The 27968-nt window shown below is 43.3% G+C and overlaps 1 protein-coding gene across 3 annotated transcripts in view; it reads right to left on the bottom strand.

Annotated features, from left to right (window-relative positions):
• Positions 1–244: 244 nt before the first annotated feature.
• Positions 245–27968, bottom strand: part of LOC130321061 (extracellular calcium-sensing receptor-like) — a 196788-nt gene continuing 169064 nt past the window's right edge. For all 3 annotated transcript variants that reach the window (XM_056553034.1, XM_056553032.1, XM_056553036.1), the window contains one exon: positions 245–4218. In XM_056553034.1, coding sequence (XP_056409009.1) covers positions 3314–4218 — 905 coding nt within the window. In that variant the 3' untranslated portion in view covers positions 245–3313. The remainder of the gene's footprint in view (positions 4219–27968) is intronic.

Here is a 27968-nt window from a genome sequence, read left to right as displayed (position 1 = left end):
TAAAAATTGAAAAATTGGGTCTACAAGAACATGCGAGTGTAAAAATGAAGATTGTGAATTTTCTCCTTCACTTTGCTTCTATTCATGTAATTTTGAATACTTTGGGGGGTGCAGTTTTTATAATGGGGTCTTTTGTGGGGTAATTCTAATATGAAGACCCTTCAAATCCACTTCAAACCTGAACTGGTCCCTGAAAAACTGTGAGTTTTAAAATTTTGTGAAAAATTGGAAAATTGCTGCTGAACTTTGAAGCCCTCTGGTGTCTTCCAAAAGTAAAAACTCGTCACTTTTATGATGCAAACATAAAGTAGACATATTGCAAATGTGAATAATTTTTTTTTTTATTTGTAATATACATTTTCCTTACAAGCAGAGAGCTTCAAAGTTAGAAAAATGCAACATTTTCAAATTTTTCATCAAATTTTAGGATTTTTCACAAGGAAAGGATGCAAGTTACCACAAAAATTTACCACCATTTTAAAGTAGAATATGTCACGAAAAAACTATCTCGGAATCAGAATGATAACTAAAAGCATTCCAGAGTTATTAATGTTTAAAGTGACAGTGGTCAGAATTGCAAAAAACGCTCTGGTCCTTAAGGCCAAAATGGGCTTGGTCCTGAAGGGGTTAAAATAAATAAAATGCAGATCATTGATATAAACCACAAAGTCAGAAAAGTCACAACCTCCAGGGAGCACCGAGCACTGAATCAGGAAAACTAGAATTTACACTTCAAATAAACCAATTTCTGTCTGATTTAAGAAACAAGAAAATAAAAAGTAACCCTTAAATATGATCAAACCATAAAGTTAGTACGATGTATTACATACATTCAAATAACCATAAAAATGGACCCCACCTAACGGTTTACAACTGTATGGGGCCTTTTGTACAATCAATACCAATCGACAATCAATCCTATGGTCTTTTTATTGTCCATGTGGTACTGACTCCAGTTTTAGCACCTGATCTTCTAATGGTGACCTAGAGTATCATCTGAGGGGCAACATCACTTAGTTCTCTTTGGATAGGGCACTCATGTTCACACCCCTTTTACAACTGTGTTAGGTTACAACTGTCCTCAATGAACCTACATGATCTCCTCATTGACAATTGAGTGGTTTGGACTTGAGATGAGTAAGCTTTTGAAAACTTTGGTTCATCGGACCCATAAAACTCATTCAAAAAGAGCTTTAAAGCCCTATATAATACCATAGGAATGTTTTTAAATAGTTTATAAGTGGTTTTAAAACTAAGTTAAAGTCAAAGTTTGGGCAACATGTGGTAACCCATAGTAACTAAAAGCTTGTTTAAAACCAAACTACATAAAGTATAATTTTTCGTTGGCAGGTGCCTGCACTGAAGTATCCAAAGGCATGGCTGCTAGTAATAGCAGCAAGGATGGTGGACTAGTGGTAGTTGTAGCCAGTGGAGAGTAGGCAGTGGTGGTGGTAGTTGTGTCTAATCAGGGTTATCTGGTACAGGAGGGTTAAATTCCTCACTTATCCATGGCTTTTTCATTTTAAAAAAGGTGAGTTTTTCCACATTGATGGTGGCAGACAATCTTATTTGTTTAGGGGTGATGGTGACTCCTGCTTTGCTGAACACTTTCACAGTTATTACACTGTAGGTGGCACAAGACAAAACATCAATGGTAAACTGGGCAGGTTCTGTTAATGGTCTATTCTGGGGACCCAGAAGTCCAGGGTGTCATGGCTTATGGTGTCAGAGAAAGAGCACAGCTTAGGTAGGCATCAACCTGGTTATACATAAAGGTGTAAGAGGAAATGCTTAAAAACACAACTTTTCATGAAGATTACTAAAAAGACTCACCAAAAGTAAATGTGTAGTGAACCCACACCAATAAAATGCCAGTTATCAGTTACTGGTTACACCGAACATACATATTATAGAATGTAGAAAACCTAGGTGGTGTAGAGTGGCAGCAATCCAGCATTTTCTGACGCATTTCTGTCATGTACAATGACGTCCTCAGGATCTTCTCATGCGGAGTCTTGAAGCATCGGATGCTCTGCGCCCCAATAGGGATGTACACCAATATCGATTGTTCAGTTATTCGTGTGCATCCCTTTGGTAAAGTTTCCATATCAGGTTTAAATAACAAATGTATAAACTTTTTTTATCATTTACTCCAATGTGAAGGTGCTGCTGCCTCTTGCAGAAGAAGTGGAGCTGCTTCTTGGAAGATGAAAAAAAATCCCCCATTCTGGCTTTATACCGAGGGTCTAAGAGTGTGGTTACCCAGTACTCATCTCTCTCCTTCAAGAGCACAATACATCTCTCAGTGCAAAAGCAAGAAGGCATACAGTTTGCCATCCTTGCCAGCTTTTCTGAGGGCCAGCTGGTTCTGCCTTTCCTCAATCTGCCAAGGCTGGCCACCATCCATCATCATTACTGCCACCTTGTGTAGGTTGCTCGTCCCCTATCCCTTTACAGATTCCACCTCCAAATACTCCTCGGTCCAACTTCCTCATTTAACTCATCTTCAAGAAGAACATCCATACTGCTAACAGTACGTGAACTGTACTCCTTCCCTCCTTGCTCAATAATCACATAGTAACATAGTTCATAAGGCTTATAAAAGACCAGAGTCCATCAAGTTCAACCTACAGCCCTAATGAGTCCCTACTGAGTTGATCCAGAGGAAGGCAAAAAACCCTCATACTAGAGGTAAAAATTCCTTCCCGACTCCAAATATGGCATCAGAATAAATCCTAAATCCCTGGATCAACATTCTGTCCCTATAAATCTAGTATCTATAACCAGTGATGTTATTATTCTCCAAAAATGCATCTTTGAACTCTTTTACTGAGGTGTGAGCCAAATTATTCTACCACCTGTGATAGTAAAGCAGAAAAAAATGACTTCAAAACTCACTTTTTAAAGACAACAATGATAAATAGTACCCAAATTTCCTAGGAAGGAACTTTATGTGCCTTACAGTATTAGTAGTGCTAATAACCCACAGTATTTCTTGTCGTCCCAGTAATAGTGGGTGAAGTAGAAATAAGTAATACCTATTCTTATATTTATAGATACCAGCAATAAACAATCTATAGAGGACCTAAACGGTAAATTGATACTAACACAGCCCAACACATTACAATAGAGAAGAAAACCTTCAAAATATATAGTTGTACCATAGAAATTATATCATTTGAATAACATATGACACAGAATCAGATATATTTGCAGAATAATATATGGACTTCATATCTTTCCTGATAAATCCCGATAATATACAAACTGGACAGTGAAAAAAACATCTAAGAAATTCAGCTCAGAGAATCATTCACATAACGCGTCTCTGGGACAAGTGTCCTTTACTGTTCACTTCAGTATCCATCAGGATATTGTAACATTTAGGTAGAAACATGCAGATCAATATTCCTCCCCCTGAGGCCAATATGGCAAATATCTCTACAGTGACCATGTGTTTCCCTGTACTGCTCAGATAGGCCGGGATGGCAGCGATCCAGACACTGCAGAACACCAGCATGCTGAAGGTGATGTACTTGGCTTCATTATAGATATCAGGTAATGTCCTCACCATGAAAGCTAGAACAAAACTCACAGCTGCCAGAAACCCCATATAACCCAACATGAGGTAAAAGGCCAAGACAGACCCTTCATTACACTGAATGATTATCTTCCCAGGATAATCCAGGTTAAGCTCTTGATATGGAGGAGACAATGACAACCAGATAACTGCATTCAGGATCTGAAGAGATGAACAGACCAACACTACAGAATAAGGAAGCTTAACCCCCACACACTTTCTCCAGGAGCTGTCTGGTCTGGTGGCCTCGAATGCTATGCAGACTATGATGGTCTTGGCCAGGACAGAAGACACGGCTACTGTGAAGAAGATCCCAAAGAAGATTTGTCTCAGCATGCAGGTTATATCCACTGGACGACCGATGAATAGAAACACACAGAGTAAGCTGAACATGAGAGAGCTCAGGAGAACGAAGCTTAGGTTCTGGTTATTGGCTCTGACAATGGGAGATTTCCGGAATAAAGTGAATATTCCAATTATAAATGAAGTTATAAGAGAGAATAATATGGAGAAGATGGAGAAAACTATAGAAAGAACATCAGATTCATATGAGAGAAACTCATAGTCCCTCAAAACACATTTGTTCTTTTTCTCATTCGGCCATTCATCTTCAGGACATCTCTGGCAATTTTCACTGTCTATGAATAAAAATAAGAAGATCTCATTAAACATATATCATCTATATAAACATAAATGTATGTACTATATACGAATATAAATATGATCTGTGCTACATAAATTTTTTTCCTATAATAGCTTGTGTACTTAAAGGGGTACTCCGCCCCTAGACATCTTATCCCCTATCCAAAGGATAGGGGATAAGATGTCAGATCGCCGCAGTGCCGCTGCTGGGGATCCCCGGGATCCCCGCTGCGGCACTGTGCTATCATTACAGCACAGGGCGAGTTTGCTCTGCACGTAATGACGCGCAAAACAGGGGCCGGAGCTTCGTTACGTCACGGCTTCGCCCCTCGTGATGTCACGGCCCGCCCCTTTCAATACAAGTCTATGGGAGGGGGCACGGAGGTCGTCAGGCCCCCTGCCATAGACTTGCATTAAGGGGACGGGCCGTGATGTCACGAGGGGTGGAGCCATGACATCACACGGCTCCGTCCCCTGTATCGCCCGTCATTACGCACAGAGCGAACTCACTCTGTGCTGTAATGATAGCGCAGTGCCGCAGTGGGGATCCCGGAGCTCCCAAGCAGCGGCACCGCAGGAATCTGACATCTTATCCCCTATCCTTTGGATAGGGGATAAGATGTCTAGGGGCGGAGTACCCCTTTAACATAGGTGGCTGACAGCCACCGGCGCACAGCGTGTCCAGTTGCTTACCTCGGCCTCTGACTTCCTGTACTGTTGTTTCTGGTGCACCCAGTAGGGGTCGGGCATGTGCACATCGTACTTTCTCTTTAAGGGTTCGATACAAACAATAAAACAGCAGACACCTCATATTCAGCTTGCACACCCAAAAAGTAGGAAATAATTAATATTTTTATTAATTAGATAAAAAATACATGCAAAAAAAAAATGTATAAAAGGAAGAAAGTGTGTGCATGCTGACCACTGATCTGGCAAATGCCCCTCACATGACAACAGATCTGCTAGCATGCAGAGAGCACATTAGCGTCACATCCTGTGACCTTCTGCGCCCGATCATGTCTTTGTCACTCTAGATATTAAGTCATGTGGTCTTAGGCCGATCATGTGATCGCCGCTCTAGACGTTAACTCATGTGATCCTTACGCAATACACACAATACAGCTTTTGCAATGCTGAGGATAGTAACAAACTTTCTTTTTTTCCTCCTTACCTTTTAAAAATCATAAGCCTTTCAATGTTGCACCTAAAAAACATATGATGGCTTATTTTTTGCGTAACCAATTCTACTTTGCAATGACATCAGTCATTTTACCCAAAAATCTACGGCAAAATGGAAAAAAAAATCATTGTGTGTGCAGTACATTTTTGTGTACACAGTACATTTTTCGATAAAAATTACACCTTATTTTTATTCTGTAGGTCCATATAATTAAAATGATACCCTAATTATATAGGTTTGATTTTGTTGTACTTCAGCAAAAAATCATAACTACAAGAAGGAAAATTAATACATTTAAAATTGTCCTCTTCTGACCCCTATAACCTTTTTATTTTTTCACGTACGGGGCTGTATGAGGGCTCATATTTTGCAACGTGATCTGAAGTTTTTATCGGTACCATATGTAGCAATATGTTTTGATGAGACTTTTTGATTGCATTTTATTCATTTTTGTATGGTATAAAAAGTAACTAAAATATGCTATTTTGGACTTTGGAACATTTTTGCGCGTACGCCATTGACCGTGTGGTTTAATTAACAATATATTTTTATAGTTCGAACATTTACACACAAGGCGATACCACATATGTTTATTTTTATTATGTTTATTTATCCTCTGCACACGAGCCACCGTGGAAGGAGAGGTAAGCCCTCAGGCAACCTCAGCAGTGGATCGCCCGCCCCTCGCGTGATCGCACTGTGGGGGGGGGGTAATCTACCCCACTGGACCTCCAGGGACTGGATAAATGCACCTTTAGATGCCGCTGCCAGCTTTGACAGCGTGGATCTAAAGGGTTAATAGCCGCTCACGGCGATCACCGCATGTCGGCTATTAACGCCGGCCCCCAGCTATAGGAATCAGCTTGGGGCCAACCGGTATGATGTGGGCTCAATTTGGGAGCCCACGCTATACCCGGTTAAAGGCACATGGACGGGAATAGACGTCCATGGTGGTTAACTGGTTAATGGGGTACTCCACTGGAAAACATTTTCTTTTATATCCACCAGTGCCAGAAAATGACACAGATTTGTAAATTACTTCTATTAAAAAAAATCACAACCCTTCCAGTACTTATTAGCTGCTATATACTGCTTATCTTTTTGAATTGCCTTTCTGCCTGGCCACACTGCTCTCTGCTGACACCTCTGTCCATGTCAGGAACTGTACAGAGCAGGAGAGGTTTGTTATGGGGATTTTCTCCTACTCTGGGCAGTTCCTTAAATGGACAGAGGTGACAGCAGAGAGCACTGTGGTCAGACAGAAAGGAAATTCAAAAAAGTTAAAAACTTCCTCTGTAGTATACAGTGGCTGATAAGTACTGGAAGGATTTGGATGTTGTAATAAAAGTATTTTACAAATCTGTTTAACTTTCTGGCACCAGTTGATTTAAAAGAAAATGTTTTCCAGTGGAGTACACCCTTAAGGCTGGGCTCACACTTCGGAATCTCTGGGTGGACAAAATCAAGCCGGAACAAGTTCAATGTTCTGGCACATATTTTGAGGAGATTCTCTGGGTGGAAAATCTGTCTTTAATACTCTGCAGTGTGCACTGTGCAGCGGAATCCCTTTGCCAGCAATGGGACTCCGCTGTTCCGGAATTTCCGAGCAGAATGTTAAATCCGAATAAAGAATCCCAAAGTGTGAACCCGACCTAAATGTGCAGATCGGTAAGTACTTGATCTGTAAGAGCTCACTCCTCAGAATCACGCATCCGAGTGTAGTGCAAATTCCCCTGAAATAGGGAAACACACTAAGAATGGCTGTAAAAAGGCTAAATATGCTACAAAAATGGTACCGTTAGATACTACAGATCATGGCACAAAAATTCAGCCCTCACACAACCCAGTATATGGAAAAAAAAAAATTTACAGGATCAGAAGAGGACAATTGTAAACATACTAATTTTCATACTAAAAGTAAAAAAATTTGAAAAGAAGTAAAAGAAAAAAATAAACATTTTGGGTATCGTTGTTACTGTATGACCCTACAGAATAAAGATAAGGTGTCATTTTTGCCCAAAAGTTTCAAAATGGTATTTTGTATTTTTCAATTTTGCCCCCCAAAATAATTGTTTTTGTGCCATAAATGTTGTGGTTAAATGACTGATGTCATAAAATTGGTGGCGCAAAAAAACAAGCCCTTATATGGGTCTGTAGGTGAAAAATTATAAGTGTTATGATTTTTAAAAGGTGAGGAGGAAGAAACTGAAGTGCAAAAATGAAAAAACCCTGCGTCTTTAGGCGGTTAAATATTAACCACTTAAGGACGCAGGACGTACTCAAACGGCCCCTTTTCAGAGTCCTTAAGGACTCAGGACGTTTGAGTACGTCCTGTCAAATCTCGGCCCCCCGCCGCTAGCCGGAGGGGAGCCGGTGCCGGATGCCTGCTGAAATCGTTCAGCAGGCATCGCGGCATATCGCCCAGGGGGGTCATGATGACCCCCCATGTCGGCGATCGCAGCACATCGCTCGTCAATTCATTCCGTTGCAATGTTTGCATTATGCTGATAATGCGGCATGTCCCCCCCGAACTGATCCTGTGTATGACCGCCTGTATAAAATCAAGCTGGTCATCAATCACTTCGGGGCCAGATTTTGGGAGGCCTATGTCCCGGGGCGGGAGGTCTCTATTGATGAGTCGCTCATCAGCTTCAAGGGGAGACTCAGCTTCCGGCAATACATCCCTACCAAGCGAGCGCGGTATGGCGTGAAGATGTATAAACTTTGCAAGAGTACCTTCGGGTACACTTGCAAGTTTATAGTGTATGAGGGACGAGATTCTCGTTTTGAACCCCCAGAATGTCCCCCCACTCTGGCTGTTAGCGGGAAAATCGTTTGGGGCCTTTTGCACCCATTGCTAGATAAAGGTTACCACCTTTACGTGGATAACTTTTATACTAGTATCCCTCTCTTCACATCCCTCGCCGCCAGATCCACGGTCGCTTGTGGGACAGTCCGGAAGAATCAAAGAGGCCTTCCGCCCCATCCCCTACGTGCTCCTATCCCCCGGGGTGAGTCCCGTGCCTTTTCCCATGAGAACCTGTTGTTGGTCCGGTAATAAGGACAAGAGGGATGTCCTTATGCTCACCACAATTCATGGGAATGGCAGCACCCTGTCCCTGTGCGAGGTACGGCGGGAACGGTCCTCAAGCCTGATTGTATTCTGGACTACAATCGGTATATGGGGGGAGTTGATCTTTCTGATCAAGTCCTCAAGCCATATAATGCCATGCGGAAAACACGTGTATGGTATAAAAAGGTTGCGGTCTACATGGTACAGGTTGCCATATACAACTCTTTTATACTGTACAAGTACGCTGGCAACACAAGGACATACCTACAGTTCCAAGAGGTCGTTCTAAGGGCCCTCATCTTTGGTGACCGCCAAGGAGCGGGTCAGAGCACCTCTGGAACTTTAGGTCCCCGGATCATCCCGGGCCAATACTTTCCTGGTGTGATCCCCAACACTAGAAGGTCGGGATGAACCCAGAAGAAATGCAGAGTGTGTCACAGGAAGGGGAGACGGAGGGACACCACCATTCAGTGTGACACTTGCTCAGATAATCCGGGCCTCTGCATAGGCTGCTTCAGGGAGTATCACACTTCCATGGAGTACTACATTTTCCATCCTTTGCCCTAATTTTCATTCCCCAGAATTCGGCTCCAATGTACCAGTCCAGGGTACATTGACTTCCAAATTTTATACCAAAATACCCTACCCCCCCCAAAAAAAAAAAAAAAATTTTTTCCCAATCCCCCAATATTTTTTTTCCTCCCCCTAAAAAATCAGCATTGGAGGTTTGCAGTTGCCTCAAATGCGCAACGCTCTCTCTCCCCAGCTGAACAGGTTGCACATTTGAGGTAACAGAATAGAGACGGCTCCACACATCCCCTTCCCAGAATGATAATTCAGAGTATAGGGTTTGGGGTGGGCATCATTTTTACTTTTGGCTGTACTCTGGGTCATCATTTTGGGAAAATAATTGGCATATCAGTATTAAAATTGCAATTTTCTTCCCCCCCCCCCCCCATAGTACATTTCATCCATTCCTGGAAAATATATGAGGGGAACACCCGTCTGTTCCAAATCTCCACTTCACCCTATACACCTTCCCTAGGGGGTGTACTGTTTGTAGTATTCTCACATGTGGGTGTTCCTTTCTTGTATTTTCCTCTGAATGTATGTAACTGTTAGGTCCGTAACAAACATCCGCCTCAAATGCGAAGAGTTCTCGCTGAGCTCTGAAGTATTTCCAGGCGACATTTCAGAGTCAAATGTTAGTTGTTCCCAGAAAGATGAAGCAGAGCATAGGTTGAAAATTGCAATTTTCAAATACTACCCTTCGTCCATTCCTGCAAAATAAATTTAGGAAACACCTGTGCGTTAAAAATGTCCTCTTTACCCCTATACCCATTCCTCAGGGTGGGTACTTTCTGTAATGGTGTCACATGTGTCATTTTTGTATTTTCCTCGGAATGTATGTAACCGTCAGCTACTGATATGCCATAGGCCACAAATACAAAGTGACCTCTATGACTTCTGAGCCTTGTTGTGCGCCCGCCCAGCACGTTACTCCATATGCGGATGTATTTTTATAGTCAGGGGGAAAAGCCCTCAAAAATTTGTAACCCAATATCTCATATTACCCCTTGTGAAAATGCTAAAAATTGGGTAACCCCAGCATTTTAGTGTAAAAACATCTCATTTTTCAATTTATGGCCATTTTTCAAAAAACCTGTGAGGTGTTATTTCCCACTGCACCCCTTGTTATGTTCATTGAGGGGTGTAGTTTCTAAAATGGTGTCACATGTGTTTTTTTTTTTTTGCTGTTATTGCACAATGGGGGCTGTATACATGCACATGACCCCCGACTTCGATTTTAACAAAATTTCACTCCTTCTATTCTGAGCATTGTAGTGCGTCCACAGAGCAATGTACATCCACATATGTTTTTTTTTTTTTCTCAGACGAAAAGCCAAAAAGCCAAATGTGACTACTCCTCTTCTGAGACCTGTAGTGCACCAGCAGAGCACTTTTCACCCCTATATGGGGTGTTTTCTGAATCGGGAGAAATTGGGCTTCAAATTTTGAGGGGTATTTTCTGCTTTAACCCTTTGTAAAAATGTAAAATTTGGGGGAAACCAAGCATTTTAGGTAAAAATTATCATTATTTTTTTACATATGCCAAAGTCGTGAAACACCTGTGGGGTATTAAGGTTCACTTTGCCCCTTGTTACGTTCCCCAAGGGGTCTAGTTTCCAAAATGGTATGCCATGTTTTTTTTTTTTGCTGTCCTGGCACCATAGGGGCTTCCTAAATGGGGCATGCCCCCAGAGCAAAATTTGCTTCCAAAAAGCCAAATGTGACTATTCCTCTTCTGAGACATGTAGTGTGCCAGCAGAGCACTTTTCACCCCCATATGGGGTGTTTTCTGAATCAGGAGAAATTGGGCTTCAAATTTTGGGGGGTATTTTCTGCTTTTCTGCTTTAACCCTTTGTAAAAATGTGAAATTTTGGGGAAACTAAGCATTTTAGGTAAAAAATTATCATTATTTTTTTACATATGCCAAAGTCGTGAAACCCTTGTGGGGTATTAAGGTTCACTTTACCCCTTGTTACATTCCCCAAGGGGTCTAGTTTCCAAAATGGTATGCCATGTGTTTTTTTTTTTTTTTTTTTTTTTTTGCTGTCCTGACACCATAGGGGCTTACTAAATGTGGCATGCCCCCAGAGCAAAATTTGCTTAAAAAAAAGCCAAATGTGACTCCTTATCTTCTGAGACCTGTAGTTCGCCAGCAGAGTACTTTTCACCCCCATATGGGGTGTTTTCTGAATCGGGAGAAATTGGGCTTCAAATTTTGGGGGGTATCTTCTGCTTTAACCCTTTGTAAAAATGTGAAATTTTTGGGAAACCAAGCAATTTAGTTTTTTTTTTTTTTTACATATGCAAAAGTCGTGAAACCCCCGTGGGGTATTAAGGTTCACTTTACCCCTTGTTACGTTCCCCAAGGGGTCTAGTTTCCAAAATGGTATTTTTTTTTTTTTTTTTTTTTTTGCTGTCCTGGCACCATAGGGGCTTCTTAAATGCGGCATGCCCTCAGAGCAAAATTTGCTTCCAAAAAGCAAAATGTGACTCCTTCTCTTCTGAGACCTGTAGTGTGCCAGCAGAGCATTTTTCACCTCCATATGGGGTGTTTTCTGAATCGGCAGAAATTGGGATTCAAATTTTGGGGGGTATTTTCTGCTTTGACCCTTTGTAAAAATTTAAAATTTTTGGGAAACCAAGCATTTTAGGTAAGATGTTTTTTATTTTTTACATTTGCAAAAGTCATGAAACACCTGTGTGGTATTAAGGCTCACTTTATCCCATGTTACATTCCCGGGGGTCTAGTTTCCAAAATGGTATGCCATGTGTTTTTTTTTTTGCTGTTTTGACACCCTAGGGGCTTCCTAAAGGTGACATGCCCCCCAAAAACCATTTCAGAAAAATGTTCTCTCCAAAATCCCCTTGTCGCTCCTTCCCTTCTGAGCCCTCTACTGCGCCCGTCGAACACTTTACATAGACATATGAGGTATGTGCTTACTCGAGAGAAATTGGGCTACAAATGCAAGTAAAAATTTTCTCCTTTTACCACTTGCAAAAATTCTAAAATTGGGTCTACAAGAACATGCGAGTTTAAAAAATGAAGATTTTGAATTTTCTCCTTCTCTTTGCTGCTATTCCTGTGAAACACCTAAAGGGTTAAAACACTGACTGAATGTCATTTTGAATACTTTGGGGGGTGCAGTTTTTATAATGGGGTCATTTATGGGGTATTTCTAATATGAAGACCCTTCAAATCCTCTTCAAAACTGAACTGGTCCCAGAAAAATATCGAGTTTGAAAATTTTGTGAAAAATTTGAAAATTGATGCTGAACTTTGAAGCCCTCTGGTGTCTTCCAAAAGTAACAACTTATAAATTTTATGATGCAAACATAAAGTAGACATATTGTATATGTGAACCAAAAAAAAAATTATTTTGAATATCCATTTTCCTTACAAGCAAAAAGCTTCAAAGTTAGAAAAATGCAAAATTTTTATTTTTTTCATCAAATTTGGGGATTTTTCACCAAGAAAGGATGCAAGTTACCGTAAAATTTTACCACTATGTTAAAGTAGAATATGTCACGAAAAAATAATCTCGGAATCAGAATGATAAGTAAAAGCATTCTAGAGTTATTAATGTTTAAAGTGACAGTGGTCAGCATTGCAGAAAACGGCTGAGTCCTTAAGGTGAAAAAGGGCTAAGTCCTTAAGGGGTTAAATACAATTGCATATAAGTATATGGTAATTAATGCACACACATAAACACACATCTATGTGTGTACGTAACAAGCATAATGGGAATCTAAAAAAATACCAAATAAACTAATGAAAATTATAAACTGCTATGTGAATAAATATGTAAGTGTGAAAGGTATGTAGTGTGTAAAGAACAAAGTAAATTGGGAAAAATCAAAAGAGAATGTCCAAGGTGGAGAAAATGCGATAAATTGTGGTCCAGGAACCTACAAAGTAAAAAGAAAAATATATCTAATAAATAATAAGAATAGTATATTTAATAATAAAGGCAGCGCTATAGTTTTTTTTTTCAATCCCTAATCTATATATATAAAATTCAACGTGTGTGTGTGTGTGTGTATGTGTGTATGTGTGTATGTTCCAGCATCACGTCCAAACGGCTTAAGATATTAACATGAAACTTGTCACAAATGTTACTTATATATCAAAAACAAATATAGGATAGGTGATTTAACCCTTACCCACCCCGATTTGCCAGGGGCGGGGTTTATGTTTAAAGTCCAAAACAAGTCAATGGGAAATATATGTTACTGCATAACTTCCAAACGGTTGGAGATATTTCAATAATACTTGATCACATTTTACTTATATGTCCACTTAAAATATAGGATAGTTAATTTAACCCTTAACTACCCCCATTTGTGAGGGTCAGGGCTTTTGTTTAAAGTCCCATGCAAATCAATGGGAAATGTATGTTCCCATATAACTTCCGTACAGCTGGAGATATTTCAATACCTGGTACACATATTATGGGTCGGGATAAGAGCTCAAGATAGGAGGTCGAGATAGGAGGTCGGGATAGGAGGACGGGATAGGTGGTCAAAGAGATAGGAGACAGAAAAAAAGGGAGGACGGCGCCTCGCGTAATACTGTGGGCTGAAAACCTGAGTGCCCTTTGAAATGATGCTCACCTTTGGTAAGTCTTGGTATCAAGCATATCACCCCTCACAGGGGTCTCCTGTCGGAAATCGGCAAAAGTCGAGCAGGATCAGTACAAGAAAAATAGTTCTGCTTATGGCGCTGCCTTGTGGATATCACAGAGGAGACGGTGTAAAAAAGTAACAATGTATTTATTAAACACATTTAACCTTTTTACATGGTGTGCAAGATGCGTTTCGAAGGATAGTTCCTTCTTTATCAATTGCTACAGAGACATACAGTGATAGAAACATATATGTGTGTTTTAGGCGCCAAAACCGCTGGACAGAGGTCAGGGTTACATTTGGGCAGAGCCAGAATGACACATGTTAAAATAACATATTTGTGTAACAAAAAGACATATATCCCCAATATGCATAGTTGGTGTTACATGACCTATGCTAGAGGTGCATAAGAATATCAGTTTAGTGTGTTAGGCAAAAAATGATTTGGTAATTGTCGCTGTTACGAGATGAGAAGCGACCAATAGAATAAATATCCCTCATTGCGTCATTAGTTGTCAGGGAGAACTGCTGTCAGTGTGATGAGGTGGCGACCAATGGGAGGCTAGGGAGCAGTTACGTCATCTGCTATTATATGTAGGACGTGCCCGGCCGGGCTTGTCCTAGTGATACAGAATGGAGCCGATGTTCTTCTATTTGGGAGTCGCGGGAGATATGAAATAGAGTAGCGGCCAATCAGGCTGTGAGTATGTGATGTCTTTTGGACCAATATGAAGAATGCCGACTGATTTTTGCAGAAACAGAGTTTGGGGCATGGTTAGTAGTGTTGCTGGCGAATATTTGTAATGCGAATATTATTCGCGAATATCGCATATTCGCGAATATAGCACTATATATTCGTAATTACGAATATTCGTTTATTTTTATTTTTTTTCACAGTGCACATCACAGTGATCATCCTTCTCTGCTTCCAGCTTGTGTGGTGTAAAGAAGGCTCTAATACTACTGTGTGAGACTGGCGTGTGAATTTTCGCACATGCGAAAATTTGCATATGCAAATTTTCGCTTAGGCTAATTTTGGTTTATGCTAATTTTCGCATATGCTAATTTTTGCATACGCGAATTTCCGCATATGCGAAAATAAAACGCGAATAGTACGAATATGCGAATTTAGCGAATATATGACGAATATTCGTCCATATATTCGCGAAATATCGCAAATTCGAATATGGCCTATGCTGCTCAACACTAGTGGTTAGGGTGTCCGGTAAGCCAATAGGATTGGATTGTGTGATGGTCTGTGGACCAATCACAGTTGCGCCTACTGTTCATATGAACATAATAGGTGAAATGAAGATTACACAGTGTGTTCAATGTATTCATTGAATCCCATGGGGGTCAAAGTTTTCATTTTAAATATCCAGTAATTTTCCCTCCTGCATAGCTGCGTGTATCTTCTGTTTGTGGATACGGAAATCTCTTCTATCGGGGTGACTGTAAAGCCGGTAAAACTGCAGTTATGGTGGGAGGCTGCCTGTCTCGATATGCTGTGCAGTTGGTATCCGTTCTTCACATTGGAGCAGTGTTTGTTCATTCGGCTGCTCAGCATTTGTGTTGTCCTTCCGATGTATTGGATGCCACACGGGCATTCGAGGAGGTAGACTATGAATGAGGATTTGCATGACATGCGGCTCCTTATGTTGTAGGTATCCCCTGTAGTCTTTAATGTTATTTCTTTACATCAATTTTTGATGTTGCCACAGCATTTGCAGTTTGTGCTGCAGCATTTATAGACTCCCACTATTTTGTCTTCACCTGTCAGGGGATGTTTTTTGCTAATGGTTTTGATCTTGCTGGGGGCCAGGATATTCCTCAGTGACCTGGTTTTCCGGAAGATAATTTATGGTTTAGCTGGAATTACATCTTTCAAGAAGGGATCCATGAGTAGAACCTTCCAATGTTCCTCTAGGATTTTCTTGATATTTTTGTGGTCAGTAGAGAAAGTGGTGAGAAAGTTGTATGAAAAACGGTTTGTCTCCCCAGTTACTTTCTGGTCAGTTGTTTTTGGTTGTAGGCAGATGTCTTGAGATAAGGTGCCAGCTTTCTTTTTGCTGTTTGTTGTGAGTGATTTGGGATATCCTTTAGCTTTGAACCTTGTGTCCAAAATCTTGCTCTGAATTTGGAAGTCTTTTGTGGAGGTACAGTTCCGACGGATCCTCTTATACTGTCCATAAGGGATGTTTTGTGTCCATTTTTCTAGATGACAACTGGTGTAGTCCAGGTAACTGATTCCATCCACACTTGAATGTTTTGGTGGTGATTTTGCCTTTGTTGTGTGATAGTAGGTCGGAGGTCGGGATAGGAGGTCGGGATAGGAGGACGGGATAGGAGGTCGGGATAGGAGGTCGGGATAGGAGGTCAAGATAGGAGGTCGAGATAGGAGCAGGGGATCTGAGGATGGGATAGGAGGTCAGGATAGGAGGTCGAGATAGGAGGTTGGGATAGATGGATTGTATAGAAGGACGGGATAGGAGGTCGGGATTGGAGGCCGGGATTGGAGGTCGGGATTGGAGGTCGGGAGAGGAGGTCTGGATAGGAGGTCTGGATAGGAAGTCTGGATAGGAGGTCGAGAAAGGAGGTCGGGATAGGAGGTCAGGATAGGAGGTCGAGATAGGAGGTCGAGATAAGGATAGGAGGACGGGATAGGAGGTAGGGATAGGAGGTCGAGATAGGAGGTCGAGATAGGATGGCAGGATAGGAGGACGGGATAGGAGGTCAGAATAGGAGGTCGGGATAGGAGGTCGGGATAGGAGGTCGGGATAGGAGGACGGGATAGGAGGACAGGATAGGAGGTCAGAATAGGAGGACGGGATAGGAGGATGGGATAGGAGGTCAAGATAGGAGGTCGAGATAGGAGGTCAAAATAGGAGGACGGGATAGGAGATCAGGATAGGAGGTCGAGATAGGAGGACGGGATAGGAGGACGGGATAGGAGGTCGGGATAGGAGGTCGAGATAAGAGGATGAGATAGGAGGACGGGATAGGACGGGATAGGAGGACGAGATAGGAGGTCGGGATAGGAGGAAGGGATAGGAGGATGGGATAGGAGGTCAAGATAGGAGGTCGAGATAGGAGGTCAAAATAGGAGGACGGGATAGGAGATCAGGATAGGAGGTCGAGATAGGCGGACGGGATAGGAGGACGGGATAGGGGGTCGGGATAGGAGGTCGAGATAGGAGAATGAGATAGAAGGACGGGATAGGAGGACGAGATAGGAGGTCGGGATAGAAGGTCGGGATAGGAGGTCGGGATAGGAGGATGGGATAGTTAGTTGGGATATGACAAGAATATATGACGACGGGATATGAAGTCAAAAGCTTCCTCCTTTGTTTATTTTCCTTCCCAACAAGGATTAGGAAGGAAAAATCGGGCAACGCCGGGTGCTCAGCTAGTCTATCTATATATATACAAAACGCAACGTGTGTGTGTGTGTATATGTTCCAGCATCACGTCCAAACGGCTAAAGATATTAACATGAAACTTGGCACACATGTGACTTATATGTCAACAACAAACATAGGAAAAGTGATTTAACCCTTACCCACCCCCATTTGCCAGGGGCGGGGTTTATGTTTAAAGTCCCATACATGTCAAAATGGGAAATATATGTTACTGCATAACTTCCAAACGGCTTGAGATATTTCCTTAAAACTTGGTCATATGTTACTTATATATCCACTTAAAATATAGGATAGTTAATTTAACCCTTAACTACCCCCATTTGTGAGGGTCAGGGTTTTTGTTTAAAGTCCCATGCAAATCAAAGGGAAATGTATGTTCCCACATAACTTTCGTAAGGCTGGAGATATTTCAATAACTGGTACATATATTATGGGTCGGGATAGGAGGTCGACATAGGAGGTCGAGATAGGAGGACGGGATAGGAGGTCGGGATAGGAGGACCGGGATAGGAGGACCGGGATAGGAGGACCGGGATAGGAGGACCGGGATAGGAGGTCAGGATAGGAAGTCGAGATAGGAGGTTGGGATAGGAGGTCGAGATAGGAGGACGGGATAGGAGGACTGGATAGGAGGTCGAGATAGGAGGTCGGGATAGGAGGTCGGGATAGGAGGTCGAGATAGGAGGTCGGGATAGGAGGTCGGGTTAGGAGGTCGGGATAGAAGGACGGGATAGGAGGATGGGATAGGAGGATGGGATAGGGGGACGGGATAGGAGGACGGGATAGGAGGTCGGGATAGGAGGACGGGATAGGAGATCTGAATAGATGGACTGGATAGGGGGACGGGATAGGAGGACGGAAAATGAGGACGGGAAAGGAGGACGGGAAAGGAGGACGGGAAAGGAGGATGGGAAAGGAGGTCGAGATATGAGGACGGGAAAGGAGAACGGGATAGGAGGACGGGAAAGGAGGTCGGGATAGGAGGACGGGAAAGGAGGATTGGATAGGAGGACGGGATAGGAGGACGGGATAGGAGGACGGGATAGGAGAACGGGAAAAGAGGAGGGAAAGGAGGTCGAGATAGGAGGACAGGAAAGGAGGTTGAGATAGGAGGACGGGAAAGGAGGACGAGAAAGGAGGTTGAGATATGAGGACGGGAAAGGAGGACGGGATAGGAGGTCGGGATAGGAGGTAGGGATATGACAACAATATATGAGGACGGGATATGAAGTCAAAAGATTCCTCCTTTGTTTATTTTCCTCCCCAACAAGGATTAGGAAGGAAAAAACGGGCAACGCCGGGTACTCAGCTAGTACATATATATATGTAAAACTCAACGTGTGTGTGTGTTTGTATGTATGTATGTATGTATGTATGTTCCACAAAAACTTTCAAACGGCTAAAGATATTAACATGAAACTTGGCACACATGTTGCTTATATGTCAACAACAAACGTAGGATAGGTAATTTAACCCTTACTCACCCCCATTTGCCAGGGGTGGGGCTTATGTTTAAAGTCCCATGCAAGTCAATGGGAAATATATGTTACTGCATAACTTCCAAACGACTTGAGATATTTCCTTAAAACTTGGTCATATGTTACTTATATATCCACTTAAAATATAGGATAGTTAATTTAACCCTTAACTACCCCCATTTGTGAGGGTCAGGGTTTTTGTTTAAAGTCCCATGCAAATCAAAGGGAAATGTATGTTCCCACATAACTTTCGTAAGGCTGGAGATATTTCAATAACTGGTACATATATTATGGGTCGGGATAGGAGGTCGACATAGGAGGTCGAGATAGGAGGACGGGATAGGAGGTCGGGATAGGAGGACCGGGATAGGAGGACCGGGATAGGAGGACCGGGATAGGAGGACCGGGATAGGAGGTCAGGATAGGAAGTCGAGATAGGAGGTTGGGATAGGAGGTCGAGATAGGAGGACGGGATAGGAGGACTGGATAGGAGGTCGAGATAGGAGGTCGGGATAGGAGGTCGGGATAGGAGGTCGAGATAGGAGGTCGGGATAGGAGGTCGGGTTAGGAGGTCGGGATAGAAGGACGGGATAGGAGGATGGGATAGGAGGATGGGATAGGGGGACGGGATAGGAGGACGGGATAGGAGGTCGGGATAGGAGGACGGGATAGGAGATCTGAATAGATGGACTGGATAGGGGGACGGGATAGGAGGACGGAAAATGAGGACGGGAAAGGAGGACGGGAAAGGAGGACGGGAAAGGAGGATGGGAAAGGAGGTCGAGATATGAGGACGGGAAAGGAGAACGGGATAGGAGGACGGGAAAGGAGGTCGGGATAGGAGGACGGGAAAGGAGGATTGGATAGGAGGACGGGATAGGAGGACGGGATAGGAGGACGGGATAGGAGAACGGGAAAAGAGGAGGGAAAGGAGGTCGAGATAGGAGGACAGGAAAGGAGGTTGAGATAGGAGGACGGGAAAGGAGGACGAGAAAGGAGGTTGAGATATGAGGACGGGAAAGGAGGACGGGATAGGAGGTCGGGATAGGAGGTAGGGATATGACAACAATATATGAGGACGGGATATGAAGTCAAAAGATTCCTCCTTTGTTTATTTTCCTCCCCAACAAGGATTAGGAAGGAAAAAACGGGCAACGCCGGGTACTCAGCTAGTACATATATATATGTAAAACTCAACGTGTGTGTGTGTTTGTATGTATGTATGTATGTATGTATGTTCCACAAAAACTTTCAAACGGCTAAAGATATTAACATGAAACTTGGCACACATGTTGCTTATATGTCAACAACAAACGTAGGATAGGTAATTTAACCCTTACTCACCCCCATTTGCCAGGGGTGGGGCTTATGTTTAAAGTCCCATGCAAGTCAATGGGAAATATATGTTACTGCATAACTTCCAAACTGCTGGAGATATTTCGATAATACTTGTTCACATGTTACTTATATGTCCAATTAAAATATAGGATAGTTAATTTAACCCTTAACTACCCCCATTTGTGAGGGTCAGGTTTTTTTTTTTTTTTTTAAGTCTCATGCAAACCAATGGGAAATGTATGCTCCCATTTAATTTCCGTTAGGCTGGAGCTATTTCATTACCTGGTACACATATTACAAGTCAGGATATGAGGACGGGATGGGAGGTCAGGATAGGAGGACGGGATATGAGGATGAGATATGAGGTCGGGATAGGAGGTCGGGTAGGAGATCGTGATAGGAGGACAATATAGGAGGATTGGATATGAGGATGAGATATGAGGTCGGGATAGGAGGTCGGGTAGGAAGTCGGGATAGGAGGACAAGATAGGAGGTCGGGATAGGAGGACGGGATAGGAGGTCGAGATGGGAGGATGGGATAGGAGGTCAAGATAGGAGGTCGAGATATGAAGACGGGAAAGGAGGTCGGGATAGGAGGTCGGGATAGGAGGACGGGATAGGAGGTCGAGATAGGATGTCTGGATAGGAGGTCGGAATAGGAGAACAATATAGGAGGACGGGATATGAGGACGGGATAGGAGGTTGGGATAGGAGGTCAGGATAGGAGGTTGGAATAGGAGCTCAAGATTGGTGGACGGGATAGGAGGTCGGGATAGCAGGTCGAGATAGGAGGATGGGATAGGAGGTCGGGATAGAAGGACGGGATAGGAGGACGGGAAAGGAGGTCGGGACAGGAGGTCGGGATAGAAGGATGGAATAGGAGGACGGTATAGGAGGTCGGGACAGGAGGTCGAGATAGGAGGTCGGGATAGGAGGTCGGGATGTGGGGTCGAGATATGACAACAATATATGAGGACTGCATATGAAGTCAAAAGCTTCCTCCTTTGTTTATTTTCCTCCCCAAAAAGGATTAGGAAGGAAAAACCGGGCAACGCCGGGTACTCAGCTAGTCTATATATAGACTAGCTGAGTCAACGTGTGTGTGTGTGTGTATGTGTGTGTGTGTGTGTGTGTGTATGTATGTATGTATGTGTGTATGTTCCAGTATCATGTCCAAACGGCTAAAGATATTAACATGAAACTTGGCACACATGTTACTTATATGTCAACAACAAACATAGGATAGGTGATTTAACCCTTACTCACCCCCATTTGTCAGGGGCGGGGTTTATGTTTAAAGTCCCATAAAAGTCAATGGGAAATATATGTTACTGCATAACTTCCAAACGGCTTGAGATATTTTGATACTTGGTCACATGTTACGTATATGTCCACTTAAAATATAGGATAGTTAATTTAACCCTTAACAACCCCCATTTGTGAGGGTTGGGGTTGTTGTTTAAAGTCCCATGCAAATCAATTGGAAATGTATGTTCCCACATAACTTCCGTAAAGCTGGAGATATTTCAATAACTAGTACACATATTACGGGTCGGGATAGGAAGTCGGGATAGGAGGTCGGGATAGGAGTACGGGATAGTAGGACGGGATAGGTGGACGGGATAGGAGGACTGGGATAGGAGGTCGGGATAGGAGGTCGGGATAGGAGGTCAGGATAGGAGGACGCGATAGGAGGACTGGATAGGAGGTCGGGATAGGAGGTCGGGATAGGAGGACCGGGATAGGAGGTCAGGATAGGAGGACGCGATAGGAGGACTGGATAGGAGGTCGGGATAGGAGGTCGGGATAGGAGGTCGAGATAGGAGGACGGCATAGGAGGTCGTGATAGGAGGACAGGATAGGAGGACGGGATAGGAGGACGGGATAGCAGGACGGGATAGGAGGACGGGATAGGAGGAAGGGATAGGAGGACGGGATAGGAGGTCGGGATAGGAGGACGGTATAGATTTCAAGATAGGAGGACTGGATAGAAGGTTGAGATATGAGGACTGGATAGGAGGTTGAGATATGAGGACGGGATAGGAGGTTGAGATAGGAGGATGGGGTAGGAGGTCATGATAGGAGGACGGGATAGGAGGACGGGATAGGAGGACAGGAAAGGAGGACAGGAAAAGAGGACGGGATAGGAGAACGGGAGAGGAGGACCGGATAGGAGGACGGGAAAGGAGGTCGAGATAGGAGGACGGGCGAGGAGGTCGAGATAGGAGGACAGGAAAGGAGGTCGAGATATGAGGACGGGATAGGAGGACGGGATAGGAGGACGGGATAGGAGGATGTGATAGGAGGACGAGATAGGAGGACGGGATATGATGACGGGATAGGAGGTCGGGATATGACAACGATATATGAGGACGGGATATGAAGTCAAAAGCTTCCTCCTTTGTTTATTTTCCTCCCCAACAAGGATTAGGAAGGAAAAACCGGGCAACGCCGGGTACTCAGCTAGTATGAATATATAAATCTCAATGTGTGTATGTATGTATGTATGTATGTGTGTATGTTCCAGCATCACATCCAAACGGCTAAAGATATTAACATGAAACTTGGCACACATGTTACTTATATGTCAACAACAAACATAGGATAGGTGATTTAACCCTTACTCACCCCCATTTGCCTGGGGCGGGGTTTATGTTTAAAGTCCCATAAAAGTCAATGGGAAATATATGTTACTGCAAAACTTCCTAAACGGCTTGAGATATTTCGATACTTGGTCACATGTTACTTATATGTCCACTTAAAATATAGGATAGTGAATTTAACCCTTAACTACCCCCAAGTCCCATGCAAATCAATGGGAAATGTATGTTCCCACATAACATCCGTACGGCTGGACATATTTCAATACCTGGTACACATATTACGGGTCGGGATAGGAGTTCGAGATGGGAGTTCGAGATAGGAGGTCGAGATAGGAGAACGGGATATGAGGACAGGATATGAGGACGGGATAGGAGGTCGTGATAGGAGGTCGGGATAGGAGGACGGGATAGGAGGTCAGGATAGGATGTCGGGATAGGAGGTCGATATAGAAGGTAGAGATAGTAGGTCGAGATAGGAGGTCGGGATAGGAGCTCAAGATAGGAGGTCGAGAAAGGAGGTCGAGATAGGAGGAAGGGATAGGAGGTCAAATAGGAGGTCGGGATAGGAGGACAGGATAGGAGGTTGAGATAGGAGGTTAAGATAGGAGGAAGGGATAGGAGGATGGGATAGGAGGACATTGAGCTTCAGACTCCAGGGTTTTTGTTTAAAGTTCCATGTAAATTAATGGGAAATGTATGTTCCCACATAACTTCCGTACGGCTGGAAATATTTCAATACCTGGTACACATATTACGAGTCGGGATAGGAGTTCGAGAAGGGAGCTCAAGATGGGAGTTTGAGATGGGAGTTTGAGATAGGAGGTCGAGATAGGAGGTCAAGATAGGAGAACGGGATATGAGGATGGGATATGTTGACGGGATAGGTGGACGGGATAGCAGGTCGGGATAGGACAAGATAGGAGGTCGGGATAGGAAGTTGGGATAGGAGGTCGAGATAGGAGGTCGAGATAGGAGGTAGAGATAGGAGGTCGGGATAGGAGGTCGAGATAGGAGGGCGAGATAGGAGGTCGAGATACGAGGAAGGGATAGGAGGTCCGATAGGAGGTCGGGATAGGAGGACGGGATAGGAGGTCAGGATAGGAAGACGGGATATGAGGAAGGAATAGGAGGACAGGATAGGAGGTCGGGATAGGAGGTCGGCACAGGAGGTCGGGATAATAGGTCGGGATAGGAGGTAGAGATAGAAGGAAGGGAAATGAGGAAGGGATAGGAGGGCAGGATAGGAGGTCGGGATATGGCAACAATATGAAGTCAAAAGCTTCCTCCTTTGTTTATTTTCCTCCGCAACAAGGATTAGGAAGTAAAAAACCGGGCAACGCCGGGTACTCAACTAATATATATATATATATATATATATATATATATATATATATATATATAAAACTCAATGTGTGCATGTATGTATGTATGTATGTATTTGTGTATGTTCCAGTTTCACGTCCAAACCGCTAAAGATATTAACATGAAACTTGGCACACATGTTACTTATATGTCAACAACAAACATAGGATAGGTGATTTAACCCTAACTCACCCCCATTTGCCAGGGGCGGGGTTTATGTTTAAAGTCCCATACAAATCTATGGGAAGTATATGTAACTGCATAATTTCCAAACGGCTGGAGATATTTCGATAATACTTGTTCACATGTTACTTATTTGTCCACTTAAAATATAGGATAGTTAATTTAACCCTTAACTACCCCCATTTGTGAGGGTCAGGGTTTTTGTTTAAAGTCCTATGCAAATCAATGGGAAATGTATGTTCCCACATAACTTCCGCACGGCTGGAGATTTCAATACCTGGTACACATATTACGGGTCGGGATATGAGGTCGGGATAGGAGGTCAAGATAGGAGGTCGAGATAGGAGGTCGGCGTGGGAGGTCTGGATAGGAGGTTGAAATAGGAGAACGGGATCGGAGGTCGAAATAGGAGGACGGGATAGGAGGTCAGGATAGGAGGTCGAGATAGGAGGTCAGGATAGGAGGTCGGGATAGGAGGTCGAGATAGGAGGACGGGATAGGAGGATGGGATAGGAGGACGGGAAAGGAGGACGGGAAAGGAGGTTGGGATAGGAGGTCGAGATAGGAGGTCGGGATAGATGGATTGGATAGGGGGATGGGAAAGGAGGTCAAGATAGGAGGTCGGGATAGGAGGACGGGATAGGAGGTCGGGATAGGTGGTCGGGATAGGTGGTCAGGATAGGAGGTCGAGATAGGAGGTCGAAATAGGAGGGCAGGATAGGGGGTCGGAATAGGAGGTTGAGATAGGAGGACGGGATAGGAGGTCGGAATAGGAGGTCGGGATAGGAGGTCGGGATAGGAGGTCGAGATAGTAGGTCAGGATAGGAGGACAGGATAGGAGGACGGGATAGGAGGTTGGGATAGGAGGTAGGGTTAGGAGGTCGTGATAGGAGGTCGAGATAGGAGGTCGAGATAGGAGGACATGTAAAAAGACAAGAAGCGCTCCATAGTGCATTAAAAGGGTAATATAACTAAGCCGATATTACCGGATGCGCTTACCCAATAGGTTGTGCAAAGTCAGGCACAACACTGTAAAAGGTATTCCACAATGCAGCCAGTCCCACCACCGCAACGGTGTAGCAAATGTAGCAAAAACCTCCAAACTCCACAAGGACTTGAATCGGCGCAGAATGGATGAGGAACAAGAAGATCACTAGGCGATTTATTTGGAACAACGTGTTTCGACGCCAGGACAGGCATCTTTTTCAAGTTCACAACATCCTGAACTTGAAAAAGACGCCTGTCCTGGCATCGAAACGCGTTGTTCCAAATAAATCGCCTAGTGATCTTCTTGTTCCTCATCCATTCTGCGCCGATTCAAGTCCTTGTGGAGTTTGGAGGTTTTTGCTACATGAGATAGGAGGACGGGATAGGAGGTCAGAATAGGAGGACAGGATAGGAGGACGGGATAGGAGGTCGGGATATGAGGATGGGACATGAGGACAGGATAGAGGACGGGATAGGAGGTCAGGATAGAAGGTCGAGATATGATGACGGGATAGGAGGTCGGGATAGGAGGTCGGGATATGAGGACGGGATATGGGGTTGGCATATGAAAAAAATATATGAGGACGGGATATGAAGTCAAAAGCTTCCTCCTTTGTTTATTTTCCTCCCCAACAAGGATTAGGAAGGAAAAACCGGGCAACACCGGGTACTCAGCTAGTATAAATCTAAAATGTACAATAACACGAAATAAATAAGATACAAGTAAGGTAAGAAAAATATAAATACACTATAATACAGTATTGATCGTTGTGGATCATGACCGCACACACCTGCCAGGACAAAACAATATATTCATAACTGTATATATGAATTTGTAATGTATCAAATATCCAATTGCTGCTTTAGTCCCTAAAGTATGCCAAAATCCCAAATATATATCACATCGTTATACACATGTATGCACATCAAGGGCATTTCATATACATGTATGTACACATGAGGTGTATAAGATGTAAGCATGATACTGGAATAGAATATTTTCACATGAAGGGAAGTAAAAACAGACTTGTAAAAAGAAAAGAAAAGGAGACCAGGATCGGTCAGAAGCCATCCCACTTTATAGGCTGTAAAGAAGTCCACGGGCTTCTGATGAGCCTCTGTAAAGACACACCAACTTCATTTAATCCAAAATCCTTCAGGGTAGCCTATGTGAAATTATTAAGGGCATCCATACCTCCCCCTTAAAAGAGATGTCCGGTGCTCACTTTTCTTATTTTATCCGTTCCGGGCTGAAAAATAACAGAAAACAAATTTTCTCTTACCTGCCTAGGTTCCCCCGGTTCTTCAGTACCGGTGTTCGGTCCCCGGGCTGTGTTCTTCTTACTTCCTTTTAGCCCGACACGTCACATGGAGCTTCAACCTACCACCGGCCTCAGCGATGTCCCGCCTCGGCCAGTGATAGGCTGAAGCTCCGTGTGACGTGTCGGGCTAACAGGAAGTAAGAAGAATACAGCCCGGGGCCTGAACGCCTGTACCGGAGCACCGGGGGAGCCTAGGCAGGCAAGAGAAAGCTTATTTTCTTTTTTTTTGCAGCCCGGAACGGATACAATAAGAAAAGTGAGCACCGGACATGTCCGTTAAGGACCAAGGACGTATGAGTACGTCCTTGGTCCCGCTCCCGTGATATAACGCGGGGTCCCACGGTGACCCCGCATCATATCATGGCGGGCCCGGGACCCTCCTCTAATAGCGCGGCACTGATCGCGGTGCTGCATGCTATTAACCCTTTAGCCGCGCGCTCAAAGCTGAGCCACGAGGCTAAAAGTGAAAGTAAAAGTGCCTGGCTAGCTCAGGGAGCTGTTCGGGATCACCGCGGTGAAATTGCGGCATCTCTTACAGCTGTAGCACAGGAGGAAGGTCTCTTACCTTCCTTCCTGCAGGCCGATCGCCGATTGAATGCTTCAAGCCTGAGATCCAGGCTTGAGCAATAAATCGCCGAAAACCCTGATCAATGCATCCCTATGGAGATGCATTGAAATCAGTTAAAGATCAGAAAATGCAATGTTATAGCCCCCTATGGAAGCTATAATATTGCAAATGAAAAGTGTAAAAAAATCATTAACCCTTTGAATTATCCCTTCCCCTAATGAAAGTTTGAATCACCCGGCATTTCCAATAATAAACAAAACCAGTGTAAATAAAAACAAAAATAAACATATGTGGTATTGCCACATGCGGAAATGTCTGATTAAAAAAAATATACCGCTAATTAAACCGCACGGTTAATGGCGTACGCGCAAAAGAATTTCAAAGTCCAAAATAGCTTATTTTTGGTCACTTTTTATATCATGAAAAGATGAATAAAAAGGGATCAAAAAGTCAGATCAATGCAAAAATGGTACCGACAAAAACTTCAGATCACGGCACAAAAAATGACCCTCATAGCGCCCTGAACTCGGAAAAATAAAAAAGTTATAGGGGTCAGAAGATGACAATTTTAAACGTATACATTTTCCTGCATGTAGTTAGGATTTTTTTCTGAAGCAATACAAAATCAAACCTATATAAGTAGGGTATCATTTTAACCGTATGGACCTAGAGAATAAAGATAAGGTGTCATTTTTACTGAATAATGTACTACGTAGAAACGGAAGCCCCCACAATTTACAAAATGTATCTTTTCAATTTTGTCGCATTTTTTTCCCGTTTTGCCGTAGATTTTTGGGTAAAATGACTGATATCATGACAAAGTAGAATTAGTGGCGCAAAAAAGAAGCCACAATACAGATTTTTAGGTGCAAAATTTTAAGAGTTATGATTTTTAGAGGTAAGGAGGAAAAAACGAAAGCGCAAAAAACGAAAAATGCCCGGTCCTTAAGGGGTTAACCAACCTCTTCATATCGAACCCAATGTTGTTTATACAATAAATATTGTATATAATTATGTGATATGTGTGGATTTTGAATAG

This window comes from Hyla sarda, chromosome 1 (assembly GCF_029499605.1).
Source record: "Hyla sarda isolate aHylSar1 chromosome 1, aHylSar1.hap1, whole genome shotgun sequence".
Classification (NCBI taxonomy): Eukaryota; Metazoa; Chordata; class Amphibia; order Anura; family Hylidae; genus Hyla; species Hyla sarda.
Note: the sequence above shows the minus strand (reverse complement) of the source record. Positions and strands in the feature narration are given on the sequence as shown.